We start from the raw sequence: 25,013 nt of genomic DNA on the forward strand, positions 1-25,013 counted from the left end.
TACATAGATTTTTACCCAGAATGCAAATGGAAAAAAAACGTGAGCGAAACGGTGACTGGTACTGACTAGTATATATTCCACTGAGGGAAACTAAGTTTCATATCTGCTCAAGAGCCCCCCTGGTGGTTGTAGAAAAATCCACATATATATGAAAAAAAAACACTGAATGCTCTCTGGTATTGTTCAGGGGGCCGGACCAAATGAGGAGGCGGGCCGGATTCGGCCCGCGGGCCGTAGTTTGGGGACCCCTGCTTTACACTGTCAAGACCTCATGATGGCAAAAGCAAAAAAGCTCACTGGACTTTGAACGTGGTAGGATTGTTGAGCTGCATAAGCAAGGCTTCTAACAACGTGCCATCGCTGCTGAGGTTGGACGCAGTAAGACAGTCATTTTTCATTTTTTAAATGATCCTGAGTGTTATGGAACAAAAAAGTCAAGTGGTAGACCCAAAATAATTTCACCAGCTCTGAGTCGCAGGATCCGATTGGCTGGCTGTCAAGACACGGGACGATCCTCTACCCAAATTAAGGCCATTACTGGTGCTGACTGCAGCCCATTAAGCATCAGACAGCATCTGCGAGAAAAGGGCTTCAGAAACAAAAAACGTCTTCAAAGGCCACGTCTTCTTCAACGCCACAAAATTGCCCGTTTGGACTTTCCAAGGGTGCACCAAACATGGGACACTGAAAGGTGGAAGAAAGTTGTCTTCTCTGATGAGAAAAAAAAAATAACCTTGATGGTCCTGATGGCTTCCAATGTTACTGGCATGACAAGGAGATCCCAGCTGAGATGTTTTCTACATGGCACAGTGTAGAAAACATTTGGGAACAATGGAGCTTCAGGTTGTGCAGGGGCGTCAAACAGCAGCTGGCTATGTGGAGATGTTGCAGCGGGCATCCCTCATGACTGAGGGCCCTTGTCTGTGTGGCAATGATTGGGTTTTTCAACAGGACAATGCTGCAGTTCACAATGCCCGCCTGACAAAGGAATTCTTCCAAGAGAATAACATCACTCTTTTGGACCATCCTGCATGTTCCCCGGATCTAAACCCAATTGAGAACATTTGGGGATGGATGGCAAGGGAAGTTTACAAAAATGGACATCAGTTCCAGACAGTGGGTGCCGTCCGTGAAGTCATCTTCAACACTTGGAGCAACGTTCCCACTAGCCCCCTAGAAACACTGGCATCAACATGCCTAAACGATTGTTTGAAGTCATCAACAAGAATGGTGGAGCTACTCATTACTGAGTCCTTTTTTTGACACTTTGATTTCTGTTTTGGGGGGTTTTCGTGTTTTTTGGGCTATGGTCTTAAACTTTTGATCAGCTGAAAAACATCATGTTTGAGTGTAAATGCAGTTTTCAATTAATTCCCCGCTCAAAGGTTTTTGTCTCTTACGCTGATTTCTTCTTTTAACATTGTGAAGCTCTACTTAGAACCTTCTTAAGATCCAATAGTGCAAAATGCAAATTCTTGCAATTTTTTGACTGGTCTTAAGATTTTGATCAGGAGTGTATCTTTCATTTCCATGCCGGCAGTGTTAGATTGTTTCTTTGAAGTTATTTTCAGAGTCAGTTCCCTTACTTGAAGTAGAACGATGTCATTATCACTGTGTACTTTATGGAAATAAAATAGTCCTTGTCGAAGTTGAAGTCAGAAAAAGCAGTAAAATGCTATGTTAATGGATATTAATAGAATTTCACCAAAACAGTTGGGTTTGGTGCAGTTTTCTTGCATTAGCTTTATCGATCCACATTGACTGCAACTAGTCATTCGTCTCCAGCTAAACCGATAACAGAGTAAAGAGCTGGATTTTTTGAAGATGATATGTTCTTTAGTTTTCCATGTCTTGTTATTGCTAAAAAATAAATGGTTGTCTGATCATCCCAATCAACAGATGAGGAGGACTGATGCACTTTAGGTCTGACTAGCTCACAAATGCAAGAACTGTATTGTTTACAGGCTCATAACAGGGCTGCACGGTGGTAGCAGTGTTGCCTTGTGCCAAGATGATCCTGAGTAAAAATCCCAGCCTGGAGTCTTTCTGCATAGACTTTACATGTTCTACCTATGAAAGCATGGGTTTTCTCCAGGTACTCTGGCTTCCCTTCAAGGTTCAAGAACATGATTGTTAGGCCAATTGAATCTCTAAATTGCCCTTAGGTGTTAGTGTGTGTGTTGATGGGTTTAGGTCTGTGTTCCCTTGAGGATCTGCCAAGGGTGTATCCTGCCTCTCACTAAATCTCTGCTGGAGACGGGCTTTTCTGCTTACACTAGCAGGAATAGACAATGAGTGGATGCAGACAATGGTGTGATATCTTTATAATCGAGGTTAGAAAACTATTTCAGAACTAAATAGAACCTGTTTCAAAAATAAAAACTAAATTTTTAATGAATTAAGTTCTACATGCACATGATACACCATACAGTTTTCTAACAGACGGTGGCAAAAGGGGGAGTGGAAGCAAGTCAGATGTAGTGGTCAAGTTTTAACTGATGCGGTTTTATCTCTTTGGCTCAGATCTCTCCACCAGCAGAGCACATTGTACTCGACAATCCCTGGAGGCCTTGGTACCAGAGATACCAGCAAACTAGCTACAAACTTTGCTCCAGATCTGGAACTGAAGAGCAACTGAGAGACATGATCACCAGATGCAACAATGTTGGGGTAAAGAACAGTGATTTAGTGAAAAGCCAACAACGTTATTGCATGTTACAGCAATGTGTAAATCTACAGCCCTACGCAACCAACAAATATCTACCAAATACCTATCCAAAATGTTGAATGACTTCTCATATTTAAGCATAAGCAGAACCACATTTAAGAATTCATGTGTTCGATATCTGAAAACATGAAAACAGGTCAACATCTACGTGGATACCATCATCAACCACATGGCTGCAACTGGAGGAGGAGAGGGAAGCCACTCTTCATGTGGAAGCTGGTTCAGCACCATCACCAGGGACTTCCCCAGTGTTCCCTACTCTGCCTGGGACTTCAATGGCCACAAATGCAAGACTGGCAGTGGTGAAATTGAGAACTACGGAGATGCATATCAGGTAGTTAATGTCACTAATCAGGACTGTCAGTTTGGTGAAGATGTCTACAAATTTCTGCTAAACCTCAGCACTGTTTTGTTATAGCATTTCAGAACATTCATTATAAATATGTTGACTTTTCCAGGTGCGTGACTGTAATCTGGTCGGACTTCTGGACCTTGCACTGGAGAAAGAGTACGTTAGGGGCAAGGTGTCAGAGTACATGAACAACCTTGCAGACATGGGTGTGGCTGGATTCAGAATGGACGCCTGCAAGCACATGTGGCCCGGAGACCTGGAGAACATTTATGGACGTCTTCACAACCTCAACACTAAATGGTTCCCTGCAAACAGTAGGCCCTTCATCTACCAGGAGGTAACATTCAGTATAGCTTTTATTTCCTATGCATTACAATTTTATTGTTCTTTGTGATATGCAGTATGCATATCACAAAGAACCATCTTCACTGCAATAGGTACAAGCTAAATATTTTGTACACCATGCTTTACAAACATAAACCAATGCAAAGCAGATCTGTTTGTGCCCCTTGATAAATTTTTTTGAATTGATCCTGTTAAAGGTATCTGCACAGCCCTGGTAAGGCAGTAGAAGGCAGCAGGAGAGAAGATGGGAGAAATAATATAGAATGAAAAGGCAGAAAACTTGTTTCCACAGCAAATATTTTCTTTAAGAGTTTAATGCGTTTATTGATATACTTCTAATCTAAGCTTGTATTGCTTTGGTCCAGGTTATTGATTTGGGAGGTGAAGCCATCTCATATAAAGAGTATACACCTCTGGGAAGAGTGACAGAATTCAAATTTGGAGCCAAACTGGGATATGTCTTCAGAAAATGGAACGGAGAAAAGCTGAGCTACACCAAGTATGCATAAACAGCACTTGTTTTCGATGTGTAAAATAATTATTAAAATAAAATACATAAAAAAAGATTTGGTTTTTATTTAGAGCTTCTTATTTTCATTACCTAACTCAAAACCTTTTTTTTTTCCTCCATTTTTTGTCCAGGAACTGGGGAGAAGGTTGGGGCTTCATGTATAGTGGCGAAGCTGTTGTCTTTGTTGACAACCATGACAACCAGAGAGGTGACGGTGCTGGTGGTCCATCCATTCTTACCTTCTGGGAATCCAGACTGTACAAGATGGCTACTGGCTTTATGCTTGCCCACCCTTACGGACAGGCCAGAGTCATGTCTAGTTACACCTGGGACCGCAAGATCGTCAATGGACACGTACATGCTGAAATACTAACCAACGTTCTGTGTTGTAGTTCATATTTGGATCAACTTTTAATCTCCTTTGTTGTGACTGTAGGATCAAAACTACTGGCAGGGTCCTCCTAACTTTGGTGATGGAACGACCAAGCCTGTAATCATCAATCAGGACCAGACTTGTGGAAACGGATGGATTTGTGAGCACAGATGGCGTCAGATCACGTGAGATCTTAAAGAAACTTTCTGCTCAAAATATATCCAATGTATTTGTAACATAATATCACTAAAACCAGCAACATTTATGTTTGCTACTTTTCACATTTCTTATCAAGGAACATGGTGCAGTTCCGTAACGTGGTCAACGGACAACCAGTCTCTAACTGGTGGGACAACCAGAGCAATCAGGTTGCCTTTGGACGTGGTAACCGTGGTTTCATAGTTTTTAACAATGACGACTGGTAAGGTCTTTTAGTAAATTAGTTCATTCTGGCAATCACATCAATAAAAAAAATGTTTAAGACATGCTATAAATGTACATGTTTTGTTGTTGCTGTTTTACACGCTAAAGACGAAACTCTGATTTTGTTTCAATCAAAAATAATTTGCGTTTCACCTTCAGGAGCCTGGACTTGACCCTGTACACCGGTTTACCGGCTGGCACCTACTGTGATGTCATTTCTGGCCAGAAAGAAGGAAGCAGCTGCACTGGGAAGCAGATCTTTGTTGGTGTGGACAGCCGTGCCCACTTTCAGATCAGCAACACAGAAGAGGATCCTTTTATCGCCATTCATGTTGACGCCAAGTTGTAAACACACCCTCCATAAATTCAAATAAAACATTATTTTGGATGAGTGTTTTAATGTAATTTTTACCATTTAATTTTTTTTTAAATTTTGCTTTGAAATCAGAAAATTTAAGAAATAGTTTGTATTATTTCAACAGTCTCACACTAAAAAAAAAAGTGAGACCGATTAACTTATTGACTGGATGAATTCAAGAGGGCAGTATCATCAGATATGGTTTTTGTTAGAACTGGAAAATATATTTAACATATTAAAAATGAGCTTAAAGTATTTTAATACATGTGTCAACATTTTAGTTGACGTATATACGTTGCATTAAATGCTTTTATTTAAATTAATATATTTTCTTTGTCTTTAGAATGTTAATGCATTTAATTTCTGTGTATGTCACTACTGATGCTGTTTTTTTCATTGCGTAACAAAAACAGGATAGTCTTTGAAGTCATTAATTAACTAATCAACAAAACTTTTGAGACCTCTGAACATTTTCCACTGAATTGTCCGGTTTAGTTTTGGTCATTCTAATTTATTCCACTGTTAGTTCTGCAGTCCATTCAAAGTCTGATGTCACAATAATGTGAGAGCAGTCTTATTAGCCAGATGAAAGGATGTAGATAGTTAAGAGTCCTATCTCACTGTTGAATTCTTCTGATGAAGGTGAAACAGTGATTCAGTCCGTAAGATGAATGGATGATCTGACTCTCTGGAAAATGGTTTACTGGACTCTCAAGACATCTACCCTATATAAAAAGGAACAACTTTTATCCAACACCCTCAATTTCTACTTGTGTATGTACAGACATTACATATCACAATACACATAAAATCCAATTTCGTTTCAATCGTAGCATAAATTAACTCTATTCCCCACACTGTAGTACACAGCTCAACATTTGTCTATCTACATTTAGAAATATGTCACTTTTTTTTTGGTTTCCATCCTAAAAATTTCAAAGAAACACACTTCTTAAAATGAAAATTCACTATTTAAACCCAATTAATACTTTTGGATGGCAAGGTTTCTGGAGGGTGTGAGGCGGGTACATCCTGAACAGGTCGCCCTTCACAATTATTAGTGAAATCATGTTGAAAGTGATTTATTTTTTTAAAAAAAGGAGAAAAAAAATCTATCAAATAAATGTAATTGATGGTGTATCCAACGTCTGAAGAGAGTAATATATTATAAATTTATATTATAAATATAATACAAGTAATATATTTTTAAATTTAAATGCTATCAACATAACTGGCATAATTTGCCTGTTAAAGTAAGGAACTTTTCTAATATTGGCAGATGGTATCTGGCTCTTGTTTAAGACGAATGGGAGCTGCATTCCTGAGGAGACGGGGCCTCCTAGTGTCATGAATTTGTATTGAAACTAAAAGTCTCTCGCCTGATTCAACATGTTCAAAGAACATTTTAAAAGGCAACAGAATTTACATCAATGTAATGGTTAGACAAAAATTTAAACAAACAAAAACAAATCTTAATGATAAAGGAAAGCTAGAAGATTTGAAAGCAAGTATAGCTGAATCTGTTATAAAAACCGTTTTTCAACCCAGACCGTTTTTAGGAAAGGAGCTGTGTAGTTTTGGCCAAACATTTGGTCCTAATTCTCCACAGAGTCTGAAAAATTGGAGTTGTTTTTCTGTTTCAAGTTAAGTGTTTGAGCCAGGGTTCGACTCCAGATGAAAACCAAAACCCAGACCGTGACTGCCATGACTCAGAAAGCTGAAGCAAGAGATGACAACAAAATTCACTATTTGTACAACATGAACTTTTATGGCTCTTTTTATGGTCGTGTTTGAATTATTCCGTCTCATTGTTTTCAGAGGATACAGTATTCACCACTTTCGTAATGAGCACATTTTTGGATCATTTAAACCAGATTACTTTATTTTTGGCCTGAAATGCTTGCAGATCTTAGACATGGTTTGCCATGGTCCTCAACCCAAACAAAAACGGTTTATTGTAGCGAAAGGGGGAAATTGATTATTGAAAATATGCAAATAAGGAGAAAAAAAATGTTATCTGGCCACACCTTTATGCAGATGAAGCTTGATCTGTGTTAGCTGGTCCATGTTAAATATGTGCTCAAAAGGAAGCTAGATCACACATGCAATTATTTTTCTATTAGTTATCAACAATCAAGGAGAATATGACTAAAAAAAATATCTAAATTTAAAGTGACCACCATTTCTTTTCATTTGTAAACTAAAAGGTCAGGGAGAAGGAACAGCCTGACCTCACCTGTGTTTGGGCTAATATAGAGGACACACCTGCTCCTAAAAACATTTAAGAGCACTACTATAGTGCATGATTTTAAATTTAAAGGACAAGTTTTCATGTAGTTACGTCCTTCTATGATTTTTAAAAATTCAGTGCACAACATCCTGTTCTTAACCACTAAACACAACCTACAGCATAAAATTATCAGTAAAAATGGTCAAACCCAAAACTAATAACCTCCTAGTGACTTAAAAACTTAGAATTTGCCAGATCAATGTTGACGTACATATCTTTATATTTGATTATGAATACCAGCATATTTATCTTACTTGTCAACTCCACTGCAATGGAGAAAGAACAGAGTCAATTTCTTGTTATCCTCCAACCTTTTAAAGATTAAGAACCTGGTTTAATGTAAAATTTGATGTTCCCACGTGATTTTTTTGTTTTTTTTTACCTAAAATTGCCCTGATACACACAGTTAGTTCACATGTACAACTGGAAGTTGCTTATAGAGCTCTTGCAAAGCATCATGGGATTGGACAAGAACAGTGACCAGAATGTTCACTTAAACCCAAATATCACTTCAGTAATCCGGCTATGTTTCTTTTTTTTTTTTTTTAAATAAAAGCCACCCTTTCCACGTCATGTTAAACCCCCAGTTTAACCTTTTTTGGGGTTATAAACCTAACCCAGTTTGCTGGGTCATTCCTGGAAGTGTGTAATGATATTGTAATCCCTCCCTTCTCAGCTGTCAAGGGTCAGTGAGTGTCCTGAATGGAGAATGTGCCTTCTGCAGATGTCCTTCCTGCATTGTGTATTTCCACTCCACTGGGACAACTGCTCGCCATCACGTTGCAGCCACTTCAGTTTCACCTCAGTGCCGCGCTGGCACTCCCCATCCCTCCATCCTCACTCTCTGCTGCCTGTCTTCCTGTCCCATCAGCCTATCTCTCTTTCCCTCTCTCTCTCTCCCTCGCCGTCTCCACCTCCCCGGCCCAACTGCTGAGCTTCTGTCAGCAGATCTGGACCAGTGACACTAGAGCGCCAGCCACCAGAGGTGAGACTGCAAAGGTGATACCTGCCAGAACATTCAGCTCATCCCAGTTGTCATGACAACGGAGCACATGCGCTAAGAAAAATGAGGAACTCTTGACAGCCTAATAGAAAGAGAAAGGGCTGTGGGGGAAGAGGGGAGGGGAAAAAAACATGTAATATTGAAGATAAAAGGTTTAAGCATGGATAAAATGTAGTTTGTAATTTGAGCCCTTGCAATATATTTAGTTCCTCTAGTTTAAAAAAAAATGCATAGAGAAAGCATTAATAACACATTTTGTGCCTTATTACATTAGACCTGTAAGTATCTTAGACACTGAGGCGTTTTAAATGAATGAGCGAAAACAGCAGGTCAGACAATGAGCGCAGAAGAAATGGCTGAAGGAGGCTGTTGCACTAGACAAACCTCAACACGTTGCAGATGCTAAATTATTGACCTCTCCTTCATCTTTCGGTCCGGCAGCTGTGCGGACCTGTACCCTCAGATTAGCTACAGAGATGTCAGCATCGCAGACCAGCTTCTTTGCTCCTGTCATCCTCGCTGATGCTTTCTGACATGGCTGTCAACGGTGTCCCCATCCTGTTTCATATTTCATATGGTGCACCAGACCTGTCTCCAGTGAGGTAGTCATCAACCTAAAGATAAATGCATGTTTAAAGTGTACTGTACTCAGCTTTTTCTTAAAGGGGAAAAGAAGAAGCAGAGAAGATGTTTTTATAAGGCCTGTAAAGACTGTTTAGTAAAATACATAATCAACATAACATATGAACAATCATATGTTATTGTGCACATGATAAATAATAAAAAAAAAAATCAATACTTATTTCTTTGATAATAACTGAATCAAAGGGAAAATATGGAATATGAGAGCTTAACTATATGGTATTTGTGCACAGTACTACATTTTCAACATGCAGCTGTCACAGACGAGGCATCCAGCATCAAGACCTGTACTGTGTGGCTTGTCTGATATCAGATAGAGATCTGATTTTTCTTCACTAGGGGGCAGTGTTGAAGCAAAAACTGTGAAGTCAAACTTTTCCTAAAACAAAATAAAAAGTCCCTGCCCATTTTGAGAAGCCTGAAGTCTATAATGCGAGAGCATTAGTCGTAGTTGATGATTTGAACATTGAAGTTTCATCTTGTGTGTTGGCCAGTGACAAGAGACATGTGTAAAACTTTTCTATTATTGTCTGTTGAGCGTATAAGTGAAGCACAAGTAGTATTAAACATTCACATTACTATTACCACGCAATTTGGTTAAGAAAATAATAGGGACATGATATTTCTAGAAGCAAGAGGAATGTTTTAAGGATATCTTTTGTGCAGTTTTAGAAAAATGTCCATTTTTAAAACCTTTAATTTGTGGACTTTAACTCGTTTTGTTAACCTTAAATACAACTTGAACTTAGCTCAAGGTGTATTTTTTAATTCACCTCAATTAAGGCTATAGAGCAAATGGCACTGTACAAAAAAGAAGATTCAGTTATACAAAGCATCAAATACATACATTAAAAGCATCATCTTTCTAATGAATACAATTCCAATCCAGTCAGACAGATTTAATAAAATACAGTCAAATTTGGTTCTTAATTGCAATACAAGAAGAATTGGTCATCACTGTTCTGTGAAAGAATAAGGCATGTGTGTGTGTAAGTGGGCAACCGCCCAGTGTGGCATCTTGTGGGGGGGCGACATGAAACATACAGCCACAGTCCAATGGAATGATTTCGAAAAAATATTCATATGTTGGAACAGTCCAGTCAAAGTCCAGACCTAAAGTCCATTCCACAGTTTGAAGATTGCCATCTATTCACTTCCCAACCATTATGATGGAGATTGAAGTATTTTCCAAAGTAGAACGGGGAAAGGTTTTTTCTGTAGATATAAAAGGTTGATAGATACACGTCTCAAAACAACAAAAACCCTCATAAAACCTGCAGCTCTAATTGCAACAAATTTGCCTCTGTACTGTATTAGGGGTGGATTCTGAAAATGATGAATTGTTTTTCTTCTACTTAAAAATTAAAGCTATTTTGAGCTGATCAAAAACATGAAATTCAGAAAAAGTTTGAGGTTGCAACAAAATGTGAAAACAGTCATTTTGAAAAGTAATGTAAATTCCAGTATTTATTTTTGCCATCATTGTTTAACTAAAATACAAATATTTGATCAATGTAAAAAATTAAAAAAATAAAAATGTGTCAATGCTCATCTACTTCGGGGGTTTCCATCAGATAGAAATCTATTCGTTTTAAGCTGTGCATGACAGTTAGTCTTTCCCAACCAGTCAGCTGCTGGTGCAAAAAGCATTTTTAATACCCCCCACCAACAGATACAGGAGCATACAGAGCAATGTGAAGGTTGGCCTTTTGTGTCCCTGTGCATTCTTCGGCTTTATACTTTAATGACATTATTGCCGAGCCAAGTCATCTTTTAAAGCTGGCCCCCCACAAGGTGGCCAATATTTAAACTAGGGAGTTATTCTGTGTGTGTGTGCGTGCGTGTGTGTGTTAGTGTGTACATAATCCAAACCCCAGGCATGGTAAATGCAGAGTGTGTGACAAGTCCTACTTTGCCCTCAGTCTCTGACCAATGCTTTAATATGAATCTGAAATACCACTATGACAAACAGGCGCCGAGCACAACTTTGAAATAATTGAGACAAACTCATTCAGTCGCGGCTCATTTAATATAATGAGCAAAGTGAGCTGTTTAATTTGCATACTGATAAGATGCCTCCATAGCATTGCTTACCCTCTGCTTACAGATACTCACTGTGGATATATCATGTAATCAGAGTATGGATTTGCTGTACAAACAAACTCAGTGCAAACCAAGGCTTTCATTAGGCCATTGGCAGGTTCTAATCACCACTAAAATCCATCTGGCTGCAGGTCAACAGCTTCCCGACTTGTTGTTGCGCTAAAAATGGATGGTTTTCCAGGGTTTTAGGCTCACTAAACAGGAAGAAATATCAAAACATTTTTGCTTCGGCAATCAGTTCCAAACACAGATCATGCCTATTTCCGCATCATATATATTTTATGTGCTGGCCTTGGGATCTTATGTAATAACGCCTCTCAGCTCTAACCTTCGTATTTTCTTTATTGATCGTCGTTATTGCTGTGGAAGTCTCCTGCTGCTTGTGTTTGCGCCCTTTCTCCTTTTTCTCATTCCATCAATTTCCAGTCTCACATGCGCCCTGCACATTGTTTGCACGAGCGGATATCAAAGCGTTTAGGGTAGCGCCAATGACTGGTCTAAATCACCTTCCCCTGCCTGTGACTCCGGGTTCTGCAGGATGTATCGGTCAGGCACGAGGCACATCGCTTGGCGTCACAGCGCTCAGACCTCTAAAGGAAGAGTTGCTTAAAGGGAGCAGATGGTGACATGAATAGTGCAGCAGGTCCCGTCCACCCTCGCCCATTGACTTGCGTGCAGCACATTACTTCAACAAACGCTCCTCATAATTGATGTGCTGGTGAAGCCCCTCCATGACTGGATTCTGCAGAGTGGCAGAATCATTAGGACATTACTGCTGACATTACTGACATACTCACTGCTCCGTGGTGCCGTTTCTGGGACTTCCTCAAAAGTTGTAGACACTTCAAAGGCGCTATTTATGACATCAGTTTAAAACTTTTCTCTTTCAGTTGCATTCAAGCTCGTCACTCGCAGCAGTCGTGTTTCGTTTAAAAGTCAAGTCGAAAGCTGCTGAATAGGGATGTTAGTACTCTTCGACATCAGTGGATAACACTGTGGCCACCAAAGATAATATGAAAACATGACAATACGGAGTTCAGACCAGTGGAAAAAATGACCACAAAATGTTGAGATTCTGACCAGCATTGTTACTTTAATATCAAGCATTTCACTGAGGCCAATTATTTATTTAGGTTTCCTACATCAAAAAATATATTCCTGGCTATGAAATATGATGTAAAATTTCTTGAGATAGATTAACATCTCTCTGTGTGAAACAAGGTTTTGACACATTTTATTGTTTTCTTTTTACAGCATGAGCGCTCATTTTTTTAAAGAGATATTTGGAAAGCTACATCACTCCCTGTCGGTCAACCAGGCATTGCAGGAGGGGGAAAACCAGCGAAGCGCCTTAATTATACATACCAGCCCTGAGCAACTTAAAACATTAAAATTATATGGCTTGGTCTAAGACACATAACGTCATAACCTGTTTTCACAGCGAGGCTGGTCACCAATTTACTCCCATTTTAATTTTCAAGAACAAAATCTAAAAGGTTTGTGGTGGAAAAACAAGCACAGTAAAGGCTTTTTATCTCATGGTACTCTTTTAGCATCAGTATTTGGCAGTCTGCTTAATTAACTTTATAAGCATATATTCACCATTGGGATAGACACACAGCACATATTTTCACAGAGAGAAAGTACTTAATGATGTGACAAAGCATGAGCCATCTGTCATAAATAAAGCCAAGAAAATGCAAATCATTGTTGTGAATATGTAAATCATCTGTATTATATTTTTTAAAGGGATTCGATATTGACAGTTTTTATGGTGTGACTGCAAAATATTATGAAATGTGTTTTTTTTATTTGGATGTAAAAACAGCAAACGTCTTCTTGGGCTACTCAGCATAAATTTATCTGACCTTAGTTTTATTTAGCCCGAGGTTGACATTTAGTCTTTATACAAAGTGCTTTAGACACATTTGAAAACAAGAAAGCCACGAGGCGTTCGTGACCTAAACGATGACTTTGGCTCAGAGATTTGAGCTCACAATAGTGACAGTATTTCTGCTGCAGAGCTGCTCAGAAATGAATGTTGTCATTGTCGGGATTTTAAAGAAATATGTGAACCTTTGTTTTCTCAAGTGAAAGGATGACGAATCTTCAAATAATTTTAAGAACTAGAACTGATGTACGCATTTGAATTTGTTTTTAAGTTTTCTAACGACACTTGTTTGGTCAAATGTCTGATTTGTTGCCATCAACAGCCTCAGTTCTGGATGAATGTTCAAGTACTTTTCTCTGTGAACTGAAAGTCTGTTGTTCCCTCTGCCCTGGCACTTGGATCGGCTCCTCCCAGAGAGTCCCAAAGTGTTCCCTGGAAACAGTCCCTTCCTCTGACTCTCTTCTTGGTGGGATGTCCCTGTAGCAGCTCCCTGGAGTTTATCCAGGAGGCGTCCCAACCAGAGGCCCGAGCCTCCTCAACTGGGTCCTCTCGATGGGGAGGAGCAGTGGCTCTACTCCTTAATGATTCTCATCCTATCGAAACTCAACTTTTATGTGAAACTTAAGTTGTTCAAAATAATCTTTGTTTCTTAATCTTATCCAAGACAAAGTAGGTAAGTAAAACTGTAAAAACACACACACACACACATATATGTCCTATAGTTTGCAATATTATATCGACAGGCTTCTAGCAGCATTCGTGTGGACTGATGTCAGAATGGCTTTAAAAGCTCTACACAGTTTGTCGGGTTTTTTTTGGCTCCATCAGAACTTAGTTGCACAGAGCCGCTGTCCAGCACTTTTGCTGGAGGGGGTAGTGGGATATTTTGGGAAACAGTATTCTGCATTCATGCTGAGTTATAGTCACAGGCAGAAATTTCATTTCAGTGCAGGGAAGAGAACAATAAACAGGGAAAAAAAAATTATCAAGCAAAAATGTCTAGAGGGACACTGCTTCAATAGGATTAACATCATCTGTGGCGCCCCTGACCCCCAGTGCTGTCATTTTAAGTTTTTCTTTGTGTCTCTGATCCTTCCACCTCTCCTTGAAACACACACACACACACACACACACACCACACAACAACGGAGGCACGGCTTTTGTAAATATAAAGTCTCTGTTTTCTACAGCCATGATAAAAGATTGACAGATTTACCAGCATCTCTCATCCTAATTACTGACTCTTATTCTTATTCAGGGTACAATGTTTTGATGCACTGAGCAACAGCCTGTCTTTGCAGCATCAGTACAGCAAATGTCACAGTTATAATTCAGTTTAATTTCTGTTATTACATTAGATTTTAACTTTCCATACAAAACAGAGTTTTTGGTTTTGTACAAGGCTACAAAACATGGAACATGGTTTCAATCTGCCTTTCCAGTGTTGAAATGGGCAAGTATGTCAGAAATCTGACCTTTAACGTTAAAAGTTATGTTAATAAAAACAATGAGGAGATATAACAATTGTATTTCAAAGAATAGATTACCATTACTGTAGGTTCCTTTCCTCTGATGATTTTTCAGTGCTACAATAAGGATCCTCCCAACGTCTCACATTGCTCCTTCAATGTTAACCGGAAAGTTTTTGTTTTTTCCCAATGCAACCCAAATATTAATACAGTGAAATATCCTGCGTCTATGCCAAATGAACAGAATATCCTGTTTAGATTCTTCCTTCACATATATACTGAAAATAAATATTTTAGCTAGTCTTGTATCAATATAAATATAAAGTAGTGCCCAAGATTCAAGTTCTGACTTTGGAGGTTGGGACTCATGATATTTTAAAAATAGCTATAGTTTTGGTGATTGCTTAGATCAGCGTTTCCCAACCCTGGTCCTCAAGGCACACTGTCCTACATACTTTAAGGTTTCCTTACTTTAATGTGCCTGATTCAGCTGATTGCAGTTCAACAAACGCCTGTTAATCAGTCATCGATTGAAATCAGCTGGGCTGAAAGAAGGAAATACCTAAAACATGCAGGGTTGGGAAACACAGGCTTAGATTATGATTAACCAACTGAGGTCTAGCATTTTTGTCCGCATATATTTTAGGTGTGGGCATGAGAGATAGTCTAAGTCCATCCAAAGAAGCCAAATGCATTATTAGAAACTAGAACTATGATGTGAAATTTGAAGTATTCCATTCAGCACCAAATATTGCACCAAAGCAATCTTTTGTAATTGCGAAATTACATGTATTCAAATTATTTAAATTGCAGTCGAGTTGTCGTTCAAAATATTATGCAGCTGGAAAAACATTTACTACCGATGTTTTTTTTCTCAGTACCACCAAAGGCAGCCAAAGCACCAGAGGTATTTAAACTATGGGTTACAAATCACAGATTTAGGAAATCAAATGATGTAAAAGACAGAGGAGATGTGTATACACACAGAGAAGGAAGAGACCTTTTATATTTTGCACTTTAATTTTCTTTGGTTTTGCCTCCCAGAGTTTCCAAATATTCAACAACTGCTGTTTACAGAGAACGTCCTTTTAGCAGCCATGAATGGTAAATTAGCATGCAACATTACTACCAGTAAAACTGAACAACATATTAGTTGGTTCTAATAGATTGTCACTCACAATGCAGGAGAATGTAAGACAATGAGTCTGGAGACAAGCAACCTCAAGGGGAGTTGTCACATTTCCGATAGATATTCATGAGTTTTTTTGGACTTAAATCTGCATGGAGGAAGACGACAACAGGCAACTGGTCTTTTCAAGGTGAAGCGCAAGGAAGGTTTTATTTATACTCAACTCCCGCGCTCTCTCCCACCCCCATCCCCACCTCACCTCCACACCCTCTCTGCCTTCTTTGTCTTGTCTCCCTGGGGAGCCGTGGCGGCTGTGACCCAGAAAGCTGACTTGCCCAGACTGAGGAGAGCTGGAGCAACAGGGGGAAGCTGGCCACCTTTGTGGTCACCCAGACAGAGCAGCTCATGGACGGAAGCTGTGCTTTCTATAATACACACACTTTCCCTGAGCGCTTGTTGACCTTCATGGACAGCAGAACAACTTGGTGGTCAAAGAAAAAAAAAAAAGTTGACTTTGTAAAAACAGAAATCAACATTGTATCATTAGTTTATTAACTCAAAAGGTTACTATTTAAGATTTCCCCCCCCCCCTTTTTTTACTGCTATCAATTGAAAAAAAAGGGGTGGGGGGACGGGATAAGTGGCAGGTCTTCTCCTCTGTCTCCTTCTATTCTACCAAGGATTGATTAGTTGAAGGCGAGACTGACATGTCAACGACAGCTACCCAGCACAGCGAGATCCGTTTGGTCAATGCACCCTGACAGCTCGCTGACAACCCCAATTTCCCGATGAGCTGCCCCTGCTGACTGTTTTAAGAGTAAAACGTAAGGAATCCTCCACAGCAGCCCTTTCCCATCCTCCTGCCTAATTTCTTCACATCACATGTCACCTGATTACACGGCTGTTCACTTTTTCATGTCAGCAGACGGAGAGAGGCTTAATGACTGAGGGGCTGAAAGTGCTTTGGCGGTCCCCTCATGTGTATGTAACAAATCAAAGAGAAATGGATTGGGGTGATGTATACGTAGATGCTGCTGCAGCGGGCAACACAATCTCTGTATGTTCACATGCATGCTGGCTGTGTCAATTCTCATTTGGAAGACAACTTGCAGACTTTATAGAATATAAAGGAAGGCACTATAAAAGTGTAGTGTGACTTACTGAAGTAGCTATAACTCTTGAACATTTTCACACGTTACAACGACAAACCAAGAAATGTTTGGAGATTTGATGTACAGGACGAACACAAAGACCATACTTTTTTTTTTTACTAACCCCAAGGATAAAATCTTACAATGTATTATCTATACTATTACTTTCTATGCTAGTGCTTTCTTATTGTCACATCAAAAGTTGAAATGGAATGAATACTTTTACAAGGCACAGTTTGATAAAACCCTTTCTGTCCTGTGAGTCTTCACTGTCAAATACAGGCACACAAATAATGGAGATAAGTGTTCTTTTTCTAATAGATTTTGCATAAAAATATATCAATAATTTTGCAAAAGGAGCTTGCTTGTTTTATGCGAGATCATCTTGACAAACAGCCACTAAAGGTCAGCTCAACTGTAATTTTCAGTAAACTAAGAACATATTTTTCAAGCATGTTTGAGTAGTTTATTTTACAGCTGAATTAAAAAAAAAAAAAGATACCAATGTAATTTAATAATGTAACCAAACAGACGTTTTTACACCCTGAGCTTTGGGTCAGATGAAAATTACCACAATCTGAACACAAAAACACTTCTGGGCCTTCCTTGTTTTAATGGGAATGAATTCACTTCGTGCCGTATAATGAGAGTCAGTATGGGGTCCATATGGTTACACCAGGGCTGGGTACGAGCAGAGATGGGAAGACAGGAAGGGGGTAATGCACATTTTAATGAGATGTGAGTCTCTGCGGCGCACCTGTGCTCCAATGATCTGTGAGGACTGCTCACTCGAGCCTGGAGTCGCATGAGAGCAGAACCGGAAAGAAAAAAATCCTGAAAGTGCCTAAATCTTAACACTGAGTCAAAAATAAATTAAACAAATTGCAAGCAGTTATAAAACACCTCGATCTTATTGTTAGTACTATTAAGTCTCCTTTAACCTTGATTGATTTTTTTAGATTAACATAAAAACCTCTAATGCTGTGCAGATGGCCGCCCTAAATCTTCCAGTTACAAAAAATGTCTGTTTTTATGAATGCATGATTTTTTTCTTTTTCTAATTTAAAAATTAAAAACAGTGTTTTTTAAAAACAAGTCATGATTTGTTCACTATAGAGATTCTTGTCTTGAACGTAAATCTGTTTTTATCATTGAAAAATTGCAGATGTGCAAGCTTTTGCCAAGAGTGTACCTAAAAGCATATTAAAAAAATGCTCACATCAAAATATTGCATCAGAAAATCAAAATACAAATTTTGATTTTACATTTTTATTAAAGATATGTGAATTTATGAAAAGTTTTAAAAATGACAAACAGGCATTAAATACAGGTTATTTTACTCTAGCCTCATCAGAATGCACACCCAAATGTATTCAATATGACTACATATGACTCTAATCCTACCATTAAAGGGAAAATGTAGGAACAAATTAAATGCACTTAATTTGTTTAACACATATAATGCTGGATGTATAAATTAATTTGACTGAAAAATTCTATATTTGACGTATATTAAGAATCAGTTTGCTTTATTAAACATGTAATAGAAATTCCTCCTTTAAAACTTTCCCAATTATTAGAAGACCTATTTATATACATTATTCCACAGCAGCATTAACCCCAGTGATTAAAACAAATGCCTCTAATACTGCTTGCTCTTCCTCTTTCTGCAGTTAACAATGGCCAACGCAGACCGCTAATCCTCTGTTTTTCTTGTGTTTTTCTTTGATGGTCATTTAGCTTTTTGTTCATTGTTGTACAGTTGAATACAGCCCCAAGTGGATTGTGACTCACACAGCGTGTGACTCAGCCTGTGTTATCACCCTCTGCTGCGGCTAGATGAACGTTTGCCAAATGGCTGACACTGAGCCATTCACATGTTCGATGTGCTTGCATGTTGGCAGAATTGCATTTGGATTACCTGTGTCATTTTTTAAACCACATTCAGAATACGGGGACCCCTGCAGTAGATTAGGAGAGCGTGTAATCGGTCCTGTAAATGCTAATGAAGTCCTCTTTGTCAGATGAAAGGGAATAATTCATGCCATCTGTGCAGACAAACATGGACATGTGCGGCATAGCGTTGGTTTGACCTTGATGATTTGAAGGATAAAAGATCAAGTTTCTTGATGTGGTGGTATTCAGTTCTTTTACTGAATGTCACTGTTTATGCTGCTTTCAGTGGTATTGATGGCGGCATGCCAAAATGGGTTAATTATAGTAGTTTGACTTTGAAACTGTCACTCAAAGTTCAACTAAAGTAAAGGCTAAAAAAAAAAGAAACTATTTACCTTTAAGAACCCATCAAAATCACCAGCAACCTGAAGCAGAGTATAGATTCCAGTGCCTTTTTATGTATTTACTTAATTGGTGCATCTCTGTTTTGTAGTGCATCTTTATTTAGCAGAGCTGTGCTTTGATGAACGTGGCGCACGGTAAGGTTTGGTATTCTGCGGTTTGCTCTTTCCCAGAGAGCAGATTTTTATAAGGCTTTGAGAGGAGGCTTTAGTTCAGAGATGTGAGGGAAGAATATGGCTGAATGGGGAGCTGCTGCATGACAGTCATGTTAGATGGAGGAATGGTAGGTTTGTGTTGGGCAGCCAAGGGAATGTACAATGCATAGTAAAATAGACAAAGAAGAAAGAAGAATGAAAGCGTAGCAATGCTTAAATCTTGAGTTAAAGATTTTTTTTTTTGTCAACACAAATGTTGAAATTGAACTTCATTTTGCAGATTTATACAGAACTACAAATGTATTTATGTCATCACCTCAGGTTTAGATGTGTATATCATCACCTCAGATGTTCCTCTTGTATTTAAACAAACATACTTCAGATGTAAATGTTCATCTACAGAGCTGTCTTTTTTACAGGTCTCTTCAAATGGCCTCGTGGAAACATTGATTTAGTCATAGCAAGCTCTCATCTAAACTTATTTCAAAACTGAGGAGTCTGCAACCTTGCCAGACATTTATCGTCTGTCATCAGACGTCCAGCATGCTCCTGTAAAGGTTTCTCTCAGGGTCTGTTTTTTATTTTTTGCAAACAGTTTGCAAAAAATAAAATAAAATAAATGGACCGCTAAGCTTTCATTCCTCTTTGATACACTTACAACATACTTTCAATACACTTAATCATTTTTTGACAGGGTCATGAGAGTCAGCTTTAAAGTTCTTGATAGTCAGTGGAGCGCACGCACACACACACACACACACACACAACCACACACACACACATATGCGCATTTATTTACAGTTCAGATGGGTGTAAGCTGGTTTTGATTCAAATATGTTTGGATAAAGTGATTTATTTTCTTCCTGTTGTCATTTTCTTAAGTTTGTTAACAACTACTCAATGGACTTGTGTCACCGAAGATATTATTTGCTAGTTCCTGACTTCATGTTCACAAGATCTTTTCTTCTCCTTGGCTTGATACACACATTTTGCAAAGACAGATTCGTCCCTGGCACACAGAACCCATCTCCCTCCTGAATGGTATGACAGCTGGACATTGCTATGCTGTTTATATTTGCATCAAATGTTTTGAACAGATGAACATAGTACTTTCAGGCATCTGAAAATTGCACCCAACGATGAAACGGACATGTGGAGGTCCACATTTAATGCAGTTTTGTTTACTTTTCTATCATGTCACAAGGAATCAGCATATCTGAGTTGTTGCATTATGGGGACATAGTAAATAAATGAATGGTTATAAATTAACCTATTAAAAGCTTAAAAAGTCATGAGCTTGTCACATGGGTTTTCCTAAATCGCTTAAAGGCATAACAGTGTTAAGGTAGGTAAACTTTAAAAAAAAAAAAGCATTATTCTAGTATTCAGAATTTTGGTTATCCAAAACTGACCTGTAACAAAAAAAAAAAAAAGTTTTGATTTATTCATTCATTGAATAAATCAGAATGAAAAAAAGCAATGCCTTCTTATGATGTGCATGTAAATACATAGCTTTAACTGGGGGTAGCAAAATTGATTTTAATGATCATTTGACTATTCCGAATGAATAAGAGTATTTTATTAAGATCGATTCAATTTTGTATGACTCAGTCAAATTAGTAAAATATTTTCATCACATATGCAGACCCATTTTGGAAAGCCGTTTCATCTGCCATCATTGTAAGACCTGCTTTACAAATGAAAGCCTCTGATGGCACAAATGTCCATCTTTAACATAGCTGTTGGATGCATCATGGAGACTCGATATGTAAGATTTTACACTCTGAACATAAACTGCCATAATCTGTGTGCAAAAACCCTCATGAGCAGGAGATTATACATCTCAGCCAGAGAAGCCATTATGAAACCTATTTGATACAAAAGCAAACATCAATAATTGGGGAATTAAGGATTTTAATTGTGGACTTAAACATGGTAATTGCTAAGGACAAGAGCACAGAGCCACAGCGGCAAATGCTTGAAAATGAGAATTTTGTATTGGCAATGTAATTTAACGCCACTCCCTGCTGAATCTGTGCTGGTACTCTGGGAGCCTCATGCTGCCGATTTTTAAAAGCATCTCTATCAGACAAATGTTTAGCATATTCAACTACCAAGGATCAATACGTTTTCCGGGAACGGCGTCTCTCCCACCCTGTAATTAATTCACTGATGTTGACCTCTGACTTGAGTTTTAGTGGCGCCAACATCACCTGCCTGCTGATGGGACAGAGGTGGACGGAAAGCACGCGGCCTGTTTTAATACAGGTCATCAAAGCCCACAGTAAAAGATCAAATGTGGCAGCAACAGGCAGGACATCCTACCATGACCTTAAAGCGAGACGGTAAATGTTGTGTATGTTGTGGGTTGTGACAAAGGTCAGGGTGCCATTAATCTGTCGCCAACAAGTCAACATTTCCTCTGACGTTTTGTCGTGTGGCTGTTGAGGCATCTGGAAAGATTTTGTTGCAAATGGATCGGAACAGTTTTTCCTCTATATTTTTTATTCTTTATCTGGGTTACACTTTCCAGAAACCACGTATCTATAGGCAGGCACAATATAAAACGCCGTTCTGAGCAAGGCAAACCTACCTGCAATGTAAGAGATGCATCTTCATCCATCCATCGATTTCTATTTTGTTTTTTTAGTATGAAGCAGGAACTAAGTACTAAACCCAATGTCACTCACAAATCAAAAATACTCAGCCCCATCTGAAAATCACAGTCAGATTCTCAACAGTTTAATTGACATTATAATAAATAAATAAATACATACATTTTCCCCACAGGTTTGGATGCTGTGCTGCTGAGTGTTTTTCTCCAGCCACTTCAAAGACTTTTTGCATTTGTCCTAATGTGCAATTACCGTAACATTAAGAAAGTTGTTTACATGTGGGAGCTGCTAATTAAGCTTTTAAAAGCCTGTTAATAGCTGGAGTAGGAACCCAAATCTAAAAGTCCGTACAAATAAAAACATTATTGATGTACAGCGAGGGCAAAACGGAAAGCCATAAGGAAGAATTTAAAAGATTTTCTTCAGTCAATTGTCATGGGAAGGTGAGATTAGAGGCAAACAAAGTGGACAAGATTAGAGCAAAAACAGGCACAGCTATAATCTGAGGAGTGCAATATTGTGTGGGTCACTCAGTGTGACTGCTGGACCATTTTGCAGGTTCCTGGATAAATGGAAACAAATGCTCCTTTTCAAGAAACCTGGTCGTTTTTCTAAAGTATAAAGTGTGTTTGACCATAATGACCATCGCCACGTTTAGAGTGGAAAATGGAAACGATGAAAGTTTGAAAACTCCAGCCAAACTGTGAAATGAAAGTGTGGAAGAGTGATTTTATGGGAGTATTTTACTGCCAAAGTGATTGGTGAAACTCACAAAGTGAATGAGGAAAAATATTATGTGGAAGTATAAAAGCAACATCTAATGTCATCAGCCATGAAGTTAAAGCTGGGGCACAAATGGGTTTTCCAAATGGACCAAAACCACAAACATTCCACCAAACTTGTTACACACTCCCTTAAGAATGTTAAGATTAAGTGGACATCATAAAGTCATAATTCCCAGTTTCATTCAATATTTTTGGACAGACCTGAAAGGGTGTGTGTGTCCACAATGTGACCAATAAAAGAAAGAAAGGAACAAATAAATGTTCAAAAAAATATTGAGAGAAGTTTTTGAAAGTGCACCCAAAATCCCAAACCCAAGTCATATTTTTGGAAAGAAAATTGTAACAATTACTCAGCAAAGGAGTGTAAACGTCTGAATTCAAAGATCATTTTTAAATCATCATAATTATTCTGGCATTGGACATACAGAAATAAATTTGATAAACCTAACTGACATCAAGTTGGAGAAAGTTTGTCTTTTTATCCCGATATCTAAATAAGGTGTTTGTAAATATCTGCACCAAACTTTGAATTTTCCATCTGTAATGCTCTGCACTACTGTTAGACCTTTACCTCCATCTGTGCCTTTTGCTCTTGTCTTACTTGATATTCTAAGGCAAGGGGCCTTCTAATCCAAACATCTAGGGCTTGGACTGGTCCAGCATCTAAAAATGTCCAGCACTTTTAGATGTGTCTCTGCTTCAACACACCTGAATCAAATAACCAGGTCATTAGCAGAACTCTGGAAAACTTCACTGCATCCTGAGGAGGTAAATCAGTCATTTGATTCCAGTGTGTTGGACCAGGGACGAATCTAAAAGTACCAAGACTCCAGCCGTGGAGGACTGGATTTGAAGACCCCTGCCATGAGGTTTGCTTTTTCCTCACTCATAAGATTCCTTTTTTTTTTTTTTTAAATCTGGTGATACACCAATAGATGTTGTAGCTTGAATAGTGATGTATATTGGCTCATTACACAATCTTTTTATTTGCAAATAACTCATTGTATGAATCTCTAAATTTAATAAGGCTTAAAAATTGAAACAAAAACTAACATAAGTGCTAATCATACAAGAGGTTTAAAGCAATGCTGAAAAACAGTTTTGATGCAATGCAGATGTAGGAATCTTCCTACATTTCTCAGTTTTGGTTTTGAATCAAAACAGAGTTATATTCATCCAACCTTTTCTCTGCAAGCCAGTGGATAGAGGGCAGACAGTTTCCCCAGGTATCAGATGCACCTCTCTGTTTTAGGCTTTATTGTATTCTGCACACAAAAAGATAAGAAAGTCGCACAGAGTGGAATATTCAGGTGTTACAAACCACATATTTGTTTCAGCCCTAGAATTTTTACTAAGAATTTGTGAATGACATTAGCATTTTATTAATTTTACAAGCTGCACAGGCTAAAAGAGGTTTTATAAAGATGGCAACTTAAACCTCAAAAGGTTAATGAACTAACGGTGCTGCTTGCTGGCAACACTGAAAGATGCTGGTGTGAACGTGCTCATTTTCCCCAAAAACAGGGAAAGTGGATGAGATTTGGGAAAGTCTATAGAGGAAGAGAGAGGAATTCACACTCACTTACAAAAAAAAACAAAACAAACAACAACAAAAAAAAACATATGCATAAGCAGTGTTTTTTATTCAAAAGTGCCCATAAGACTGGGGCAAAAAGTGTCCCAGTCTTATGGAGGATCTTGGTTCCAGAGGAATCAACAAACCTTAGTTTTAATAGAGTCAGCCAAAGGAACAATGCAACCATAGGTAGTGTGTGTAAACATCACTGTCTATAAGAACATGTGTTGTTTTAATAAGATTTGCAAGATTATGTGAGTAAAAGTGAGACTTTTAGCTGCTTCCACTCACTAAATGGCTCACCAATAAAATATTTTGGTAACACAATACCTTGAAGAAAACCTTTCTGAGCAAGTAAGGTGAACATATATAAGAAAGAAAAGTTGCTCAAAATATAATATGTGGTGTTTCAAACCTACTAGTTATGGAGGTCATCTTCTTAAATAAGTGGCCCCCAATGACAAGATTTTCAAATACAGCTAACTTGGTTGTAAGCTGGGAGACTATGAAATAACAAAATGGCACTGAAATAGAAAAAGCTGTTGTTATTTATTCTTGACACATCCTTCTAACAATGCTGGCATTTTGTAAAATGTTACATTTTAACAGCAGAATGGATGTGGTTGCTCCAAAAATAGATTTTACTTAATTCACACAGGAGATGCTTCTCACTCGCCACCTCCAGTCCTCAATGATCTAGGGATGAGCCTGTGCTGGTTATTTGAAGCCACTGGAAATGATGGATGGAGTAATACCTGTCTTCGTCGTCCTCCTCCTCCTCTCCTGACTTCAGCTTTATGGAGGTCTTTAGATTTA

General features: G+C 38.4%; 1 protein-coding gene across 1 annotated transcript in view; it reads left to right on the top strand.

Moving 5' to 3' along the window:
• The window catches only part of LOC103146348 (pancreatic alpha-amylase-like), a 6,223-nt gene extending 1,103 nt beyond the window's left edge, over positions 1-5,120 (top strand). Inside the window, exons 2-9 of the mRNA XM_007564216.2 lie at positions 2,524-2,670; positions 2,865-3,062; positions 3,187-3,417; positions 3,791-3,924; positions 4,068-4,290; positions 4,373-4,494; positions 4,605-4,730; positions 4,892-5,120. Of these exons, the coding sequence (XP_007564278.1) occupies positions 2,524-2,670; positions 2,865-3,062; positions 3,187-3,417; positions 3,791-3,924; positions 4,068-4,290; positions 4,373-4,494; positions 4,605-4,730; positions 4,892-5,081 (1,371 nt within the window). The 3' untranslated portion in view covers positions 5,082-5,120. The remainder of the gene's footprint in view (positions 1-2,523; positions 2,671-2,864; positions 3,063-3,186; positions 3,418-3,790; positions 3,925-4,067; positions 4,291-4,372; positions 4,495-4,604; positions 4,731-4,891) is intronic.
• Positions 5,121-25,013: the final 19,893 nt, after the last annotated feature.

Source organism: Poecilia formosa, unplaced genomic scaffold (assembly GCF_000485575.1).
Source record: "Poecilia formosa unplaced genomic scaffold, Poecilia_formosa-5.1.2 Scaffold156, whole genome shotgun sequence".
Taxonomy (NCBI): Eukaryota; Metazoa; Chordata; class Actinopteri; order Cyprinodontiformes; family Poeciliidae; genus Poecilia; species Poecilia formosa.